Source organism: Equus asinus, chromosome 7 (assembly GCF_041296235.1).
Source record: "Equus asinus isolate D_3611 breed Donkey chromosome 7, EquAss-T2T_v2, whole genome shotgun sequence".
In the NCBI taxonomy this organism is placed as follows: domain Eukaryota; kingdom Metazoa; phylum Chordata; class Mammalia; order Perissodactyla; family Equidae; genus Equus; species Equus asinus.
The window spans coordinates 108,098,424-108,107,172 of record NC_091796.1 but is presented as its reverse complement, the minus strand read 5'-3'; the positions used below and the strand labels follow the sequence as shown (position 1 = coordinate 108,107,172).

The following is an 8,749-nucleotide window of genomic DNA, read 5'->3' as shown; positions in this document are numbered from 1 at the left end:
GACGCAGCGCGGCGGCGGCCGCGACAGGGCCCGCCAGGCTCCGCATCCCGCCGCAGCCGCCGCGTCGCTGCCGAGGGCCGGGGAGCGCGGCGGCGAGCGCGCGGCCTGTGAGGGCGGCCGGAGCGGCGGGCGCGGCGCGGCGCAGCGCGTCCTGTCAGGCGGCGAGGGCGCCGCGGACCCGCGCCGCGATGATGCCGGTGGGTGCGGGCGGCGGCGGCGGCGGCTTCCTCCGTGGGCGGCCGGCCAAGCCTCCTTCCTCCCGCGGCTCCCCGCCCCCGGGGCTCGCGCGAGGCCGGCCGGCCGGGCAGGCGGGCGGGGAAGGAAGTGGCCTGGCGGGCGCGCCCGGCCCCGGCGCCCCCCGGGCGGGCCGGCAGGTGGGGGCGGCGCCGGGCTGTCAGCGCGGCCGGACTGGGCTCTGGGGGGTCCGGGTCCGAGCCGGGGGTTGGGGTCCGGGCTAGCCCCCCCCTGCGCCGCGGGGACCCCCTGGCCGGCGCCCCCCGCCCCCGTCGCGGCCCTTCCTGCGAGCCCCCCTGCCGGCTGCCCGGGAGGGAGGGAGGGAGGCGGGAGATGGAACTGGAGTGGCTTTTCCGTGGGCTCTGCCGGGTGGTCAGGCGGGGGGCGCTCGCCCGGTTTCGGGGTCTCGCGGCGCCTCGGTGACCCCGCCTGCGCCGTGCCGGGGTCGCCTGCGGAGCCGGCGGCGTGGGCACCCCCGTGCGGTTCCCACGCTGCACACCCACGTTTCTCCGTAGTCCTTCCCTGATGCTGAAATCCTGTTGTATTTAGGAATTTACTTAGGGGACGGGTTCAGGGCCATTTTAGGAATTCCCTGTTACCGTGCCTTCGATATTTGTACTTTTCGCTGTAATTGGCCTGTTGTCACTGTGTTGTGAAGGTTGAACGAGGTTCGTTTGTGGTGGCGCCGCCTTTGTCCTGCCCTCAAGGATGCCTTCTACTAGAGAGAAGGCGCTGGTCGTTAGATTTGCCATCCTCCTACCCGACCTGTTCCTTCACCTGTGATCTAAAGAGCAGTGGGTGCTGGATTATAATTTTTCTAATCTGGCTTTTTGTCACGTAAATGTCAGGACTTATGAAAAAACGTAGGACTGGTGGTACCCAGTTGGGTGTATTGGTTTTCCGAATGTCTATATAATAAGTACAATTCTCAAACACATTTGTAGTGAAGTAACGACGAAATCATTCTTTTAATCTACAATTTCTGCAGTGAAAATCACATTTCAGAAGGAAAGTGTCATTTCTCTGCATCTTCTACCCGAATACTGTTATTCTGCTGTGCTGCCCCCAAGGACGTTTAGATTAGATTTTTTTTTCCCTGATCTTTCAAGTCATTTCCTGTCTCTTGATAGTCTCTTCTCCCCTTTTTGAACTGATTCCAACACTTCGTGTTTGCAAAGTCTTAAGGTTTGACCTACTTGATCCTTAGATCCTTCTTTGGCTGCAGGGCCTGCTGGGTTTCTAAATGCTTGGTTTTAAATGAATGACTGTTTTGTAATGGAAGGAGAATTGGATGAGCATCAGAAGATCCGGACTCCAGTACTGGTTCTCCTGCTTTTCAGCGATGTGACCTTGAACAAATCAGGGTTTCCGAGCCTGGAGTTACCTCTGAATTAGGGATAGAAACATCCCAGTCTGAAGGCCGTCCTGAGGATCGGAGAGGATGATGTGTCCACAAGTGCCTGTCAAACAGAATGCCATGCAATTATCTGTTGTTGTTAATGTGGCTCTGAATTGTCAATTTCTAATTTTAACCTCTGCAAGATAATGCCTTTGGAAACTGTTCCCTCCCTAATTCTGCCTGGCTAGATTTGGAAAGGGCAGTATAGTGGTTTGGAATTTTGAAAGCAGTTTTCGTTAAATCCTGTAATAGTTGATCGTTGCATTGTACTATAGTAATATTGAAGGATGTCTGCAAAACTTTGGTTTCGTCATGGTGTAATGTTCAATTATAAATACTCTGTTAAGAAACTCGGCTTCCATTTTCCATATGGTACATTCAGACATTTTACCTCTATTCCACATAGTTAGAGTTTCTTACCAGGTTTCCTTGTTAAGAGGTTTGTTTAGCTGGCCACTGGGAATTTTCTTCCTGATACTCAAAATAATCCAATATTGTTTTTTAAAAAACAGATTAATGATTTAAAACACTCTGCTTTTGTTTTAAAATGCCTTCTAGAAACAGATGGTATTTCTCTTAGTCTCTCTTTTGTGGCCTTTACTATGGTATTTCCTTCTTGATCCGTCAAAATACTACTTGTAGGATTCAGTCCTTTCTCTAATGCAGTTTGAGTTGGCTGTAAATTAAAAGAAGTTTTAAGAACGTGCCGTTCTTTCTTGATGCTATCTTAAACTATATATCCAACATATAAATAAGATTTTTCTTACTTAATTGTATATTTGGTGTTCATTCTTATGATGAATCATCGAAGGAAGATTGGATCGTATTTTGCATATTTTGTACAGAGCAGCACTGTCCAATAGGAATGTAATGTGAGCCAGAAATGGCATTTTAAGTTTTCTAGTAGCTACATTAAAAAAAGTGGAATTATCTTTAATATCTTTTATTAACTCAGTATATCAAAAATATTATTTTAACATGTGATCTATATGAAAAATTTACTAATGTGTTATTTTGAATTTTTTTTGTACTAAGTCATTGAAATCCAGGGTGAATCCAGTGAAGTCTTACGTTTGTGGTGCACTTCAGACTAGCACAGTTGCAGTGCTCAGTAGCTACGTGTGGTTAGTGGCCACCATATTGGACAACACAGGTTTAGAGTATACTTTATTTCTTTGAGAGTTGGCAGTTAGTGTGCAGTGTCCGTGGTAACTGTTAATTGATTAAATGGTTTACTGCAGCGCCCACTGTCTCAGCTGTAGGGAATAGATGGGAGAGTATCTGGCCATGTTCTCATCGGGCAAGATAAAGTCTTTGGAGAAGTCTTCAATTTGCCTGTTACGCAAAATTCCATGACTATCTACTTTTAAACAAAGTTATATTTTGGAATTTTCCCTTATTAAAATAGTGCTGCATTCTAGTATCTGTAGCCATTCACCTTTTTCTCAGTGGATGACATTTTAAAAATGTTTTCCCAAGGAAAAAACTGGCTATACTTTAAAGATTACTCCTTGACTTTTCCCTAAGATCTGGACCTAAAAGCATGTAGGGCATACCTGAACAACTTTGATAGAAATAAGATTTTTAGTAAAAATATCCTGATTCAGAGCATGAAAAGGATGAAAACTGCCTTGATCATTAGCCAGCATCATTCTTTTTTTGTGTGTGAGAGGAAGATTGGCCCTGAGCTAACATCTGTTGCCAATCTTCCTGTTTTTGCTTGAGGAAGATTGTCGCTGAGTTAACATCTGTGCCCATCTGCCTCTATTTTGTGTGGGATGCTCCCACAGTGTGGCTTGATGAGTGGTGCTAGGTCTGCGCCTGGGATCCGAACCTTCGAGCCCCAGGCCACTGAAGTGGAGCACTCCAACTTAACCACTGCACCACTGGGCCAGCCCCGAGCATCATTCTTTTTGAAAGAGAGTGAACATTTTGCAGCTGGTAAAACTTTTTGTGCATAGATGAAATACATCTGGTGAATGGCGCTAAGATACTTTTTTCTCTTTCAGAGGGATGTTGACTTGAGCAAAGGAAGTTCTATGGTTCTGAAGTGTGTTTTATTCATAAAGAAGGCACCCTGGTGATAGTGTTTTGGTAATGTTAGCAGTGTGACTAGCTGATTCCACTCATTTCTGTCCTAAGAGCCCTTTTGGCATATTCACTGTAGGCTCTGGGTTACATTAATTTGTGCTTAATGTTTAGCTCTCATTAAAGAAATATTCACTTATTTCAGGTATTGGCTTCCTTCTAACTACGTAGAAACATTTTGAGTACTGGAATAGATCTTTCTCTCTTTAAACCATCAGCTGTTGCATAATTGATAAAACAACAACTTGGAAGTAGGGAGACTTAAGTTCTAGTCTCTACTTGTTAGTGACTGTGTGACCCTTGGCCTTAATCTCTTTGGGCTTTAGTTTCTCATCACTAAGATGAGTTGGACCTGGTGATTTCCAAGTGTTTATGGTTGGTCCAGTAGTTGATATATAGCAGATACTTTCATGAAGGTCAGTAATATTCATGTGGGCTGCCTCAAGGGTTGAGGCAGCCTGGCGCTTGTTTCGGCAGCCTTTTACTCAGTTTGTTCACTTCCCAGGTGTCTTTGGATAGAGCAGATAGGAAGAGCCCAGGAGATGTTCACTGTTATGGTTCATTAATAATTAAGTCACTTGATAGACTTGAATTTACAGCCTAATTCAGTAAACAAAACAGAAGACTGGACAAGAGTGTTTCTTTTAAACTCTAATTTCTTTAAAACAAAAATTACAAACATAATATTACCATTTAAAATAATAAAACTATTTCTAGCCTTTGGACTGCCCAGAAATTCATAAAAGGAAAAGCAAAGCCTCGATCATACAAAGATGTGTATATAAAACCTTTTATTGTTAGAGTTTTATTGAACTTAAAAATAGTCTATATGGATAACTCTTCTAAAGGCTACAGTATTAAGTACAGCCATAAAGTTTTGCAGCTATTTAACTTCCTACAGTTCAGTTTAGTAAGAGTGAGCACTTGGTGAATGGTCTCTTGTCATTCTGTGCTAAGGCACTGTGTCATAGGCTTTGTGGTAGTCTCTCTGTTTTTATGGAGAACTGAGGCTCAAGAGGTAAAGAAACTTGGCTGAGGTCCCCAGTTGGTAAGTGGGAAAACAAGGTTTGAAAACAAACTGTCTGACTCAAAAGCCTTTGCTCCTGGCCCTTGTGCCAGTCCCTTAAGGAGAGTTTGCCATAGTCAAGGCATTTTTCTAGAGGTGCTAGTAAATTGAGTTTGGCTAAATTTTTTCCCCTTATGCTTAGCTCAGATGGAGCTTCATATTTAAAAGAATCCCAAGGTGAATCTTTTTGATAAAAAGTGATAGTTTTCGGGGCCGGCCCTGTGGCGCAGGTTAAGTTCGCACGTTCCACTTCAGCAGCCCCAGTTCGCTGGTTTGGATCCCGGGTGCGGACATGGCACCGCTTGGCAAGCCATGCTGTGGTGGGTGTCCCACATATAAAGTAGAGGAAGATGGGCACTGATGTTAGCTCAGGGCCAGTCTTCCAGTCTTCCTCAGCAAGAAGAGGAGGATTGGCAGCAGATGTTAGCTCAGGGCTAATCTTCCTCAAAAAAAAAAAAAAAGTGGTAGTTTTCTCCATCTTGAATTTGGGGACAACTGTGTTTTAAATGTAAATGGGTTAAATGTATCTTTCCTTTCTCAGCATCCTGCTTTGAACAGTGTATGCCAGTATATATGCTTAACAGTTACTTAGGATTTTTAGTGTGATAGGAACTTAAAATATCACCAGGTTATTGTATTGAAGTTACATAAGTGGTTGTTGACATGTATTTTTGTGTGTGTTTGCACAGATGAACAGTGGTTTCTTAGCAAAAGTTCGATGAGATTTTGGTGCCTTGAAGTGCTGTTGCCATAGTTATTTCACAAACTGGTTCTAGGGCTGAACGGAGGGATGGTGGTAATCAAGTTCTATTGTGACACTTTCTTGGCTTGATTGCTTTATTTTATTTCACTGCAAAGATAGCTGTATGACTGTTGTTCATACTAATTGGTAAGCAAAAGCTGTTGTTACAGGATTTTGTAAAATAAAAATTTTCCATGGTGACATGGAACAATAAAAGACTGGAAAAATGAGGTAGTTTTGATTAAAATTAATAAATGACATTCAAAATATTAGTGTACAGTTCAGTACAGGATCTTGCTAGTGGCATTGTTAGTGTGTCTAGAGAATGTGTTAACTAAAGTTTTGGCAGAATCGTGATTTACAATATATGCTGTGATTGTAATCATCATAGCCCGAGCCCATGCAGAGGCCCTGTGGTGGGAGCACTCCCAGCGTCCTGGAGAGGCACAAGGAGGCCTGTGTGGCTGGAGCCAGTGTGTGAGGCGGGCAGTGGAGGTGAGGAAGCCAGAAAGGTGATGGTGGAAGGGGATGGTGTAGGGTCTATCCTACAGACAAAGGACGTGGAGAGAAATTTCTCTTGAAAGAAATGAAACACAGTAGTCTACTTACTGTTTTGTAAGTAGTTCTGAGTAATAGGCATTGCCTAGGTGACTTCACTGTAGCAGGTAAGAGAGTGGGCCCTGGTGTCACTTGGCTTAAGTGTGGCTTCTGGCATCACCGTTTACTGGCTCTCTGACCTTGGGTAAAGTTACTTGACCTCTCAGTTCTTTGTCTGTAAACTGAGGATAGTAATAGTTAACCTTATAGGGTTGTTAGAAGGATCAGATGGATTATTAGTGAAAGGTGCCTGTTGTGTAGTAAATGCTCAGTAAATGTTAGTTATTTGTAATAAATTTCATTTCCTCTGGAAAGCTTTCATCATCTTTGCATTGACCAAATCCACTAGCAGAGGCACTCAATCTGTTATGTCTTTTTCTTTTTATATCATTCACATCCCATAAAATTCACCTTTTAATGTATACAGTTCAGTGGTTTTTAGTGTACTTACATGGTTGTACAACTCTCACCACTGTCTAATTTCAGAACATTTTGCCTGGTCTGTCTTTGCAGTACTTGTCATAGTTGCAGTCTTAAACATTTGTTTGTGTGACTGATTAACGTGTTTCTTGTCATAGAATGTAAGTTTCATGGGGCAGGAGCTGTCTTTCTCTCTCTCTCTCTCTCTCTCTGTTTTTTTTTTGTGAGGAAGATTGGCCCTGAGCTAACATCCATTGACAAGCTTCCTCTTTTTTTTTTTTTTTCCTTTGAGAGAGATTGCCCCTGAGCTAACACCTATGGCCGTCTTCCTCTATTTTGTATGTGGGATGCCTTCACAGCATGGCTTGATGAGTGGTGCATAGGTCCGCGCCGGGCATCTGAACCTGTGAACCCTGGGCCACTGAAGTGGAGTGTGTGAACTCAACTACTGTGCCACTGGGCTGGCCCCAGGAGCTGTCTCTTTTTATTTGCCATTTACCACCAGTGCCTATCCCAATGACAGGCCACATAGTTGGAGTTCAATAACTATTTGTTGAATGAAAGAAGATATGATGTGGAAAGAAGTGTTTGACCCCATTGTGAAGAGGTGTGTGTGTGTGCTGTAATGGGATTGGACTTGATCCTGTGGGTTATCAGAAACCACCAAACCTTTTTAAAAAGTAGAGTGATGCAATCAGATTTGTATGATAGAGAATTCTGGAGCCAGTGGAGGATAGACTGTGGAGTAAAGGAGATTAAAAACAGGAAGAGCAGTTAGGAGACCAGTTGGTGCAGGCCTGACTTGACCTGAAGAGGGAGAGAAAAATCCAGTCAATAGGAGGTAAAATAGATCTGATGGAGTGAACGTGTGTGAGGGAGTGTTTGGGAGTGAGTGTGATTGCTTGCGTGTGTGTGTAAGTGTGCGCGTGATTGAGAGAGAGAGGGGAAGGAAGTGTAGTGGCTGGAGTTGAAGATAACAGGTTTATTGCTTCAGCAGCGAAGCCTGGCTTTCCTTTAGCTAAGATAGAGAACACTTGAGAAGGAATAGGTCTGGAGGGCTGTGAGGGATGAATGAGTTTGATTTTGGCTGTGTTAAGCTTGAGATGTCTGCTATTTCCCGAAAGATGTTACTCTTAAATCTTAAAGTAAATGTATCAAGTAAAAAAAATATTTGCACTATGTTAAGTGTTTTTTAATGTGTTTTTGGCATTCTAAGTTGCTGCCTGGGCATCTGTGGCATAGCACACATGTCATCCCTTGTACTTGTCAGTTTGCCTGATCAGCCCCACCCTGAGCCCCCAGTGGACCAGGCTTCCCAGGGCAGCGGCTGGCCTTGGCCTCCTCCATCTTTGTGCTCCCAGCACCTGGCAGAGTTTATATGCATGCTTTTTATAGCAGTGTCATCTGTGTCTCTTCTTTGATAGTTTGTGTTCTGCTTTTTATTCTATTGTGTGTTTATATTTCTATCTAATTTCTTGAAAATAATATCGGTAAATAATAGTTAACGTCACAAATGATCAAAGTATAGACAGATTTTTGTGGTAGAACTAGAAATGAGAAATGAAGTTTGGTCAAAATGTGAAGAAAGATGAAGTAAAATTTGGTAATTTTAGGATTAACAGAAAAAACTCCAAACAACAGGAAAAGAGTATTTTGTGACAGGAAATACAGATGTCAAACAGTGTAGCACAGTGGTTATCAGCTCAGACTCTGGAGCCAAGACTGTCAGGTTTCAAATCTAGCTTTGCCATTTACTAGCTCTGTGACCTTGGACAGATTATTTAACCTCTTTTGTGCCTTATTTTCCTCTTTAAAATAGGTTTCTTAACAGTATATTTCAAAAGGTTGTTGTGAGGATTGTCAAATGTGTAGAGCGTTCTGTTAATATACAGAATAAGCACTCAATAAATGCTCTTTTTGTTTTCTCCGGCAACCATAGGCTTCATGGTGGACAGGATTCAGTTGGACAAGGGTCGTTAGTGCACTTTTATCCCACTGAGGTAGAATGCTTGTGTTCTTCATGCTGAGAGAACTAGGTGGTAATTGCAGAATCTATCAAGTGGATAGCACAGAGAGAAGGAATAGTTTGCTTTTCTTAGAAATTAAAGTTGACCTTCTTTTTCCAGTACCTTCTGTCATCCAGACCACAGCTCAGAACCAAAGTAAGGTCCACTTCACTCAGTGTTCTATCAGTGAGCCGAGA

General features: G+C 43.6%; 1 protein-coding gene across 2 annotated transcripts in view; it reads left to right on the top strand.

The window, feature by feature from the left end:
* Window positions 1-8,749, top strand: part of PPP1R13B (protein phosphatase 1 regulatory subunit 13B) — an 89,884-nt gene continuing 81,135 nt past the window's right edge. Inside the window, exon 1 of one of the 2 annotated variants that reach the window (XM_044774384.2) lies at window positions 1-197. In XM_044774384.2, coding sequence (XP_044630319.1) covers window positions 189-197 — 9 coding nt within the window. In that variant the 5' untranslated portion in view covers window positions 1-188. The remainder of the gene's footprint in view (window positions 198-8,749) is intronic. The other variant, XM_044774385.2, reaches the window with a different exon arrangement.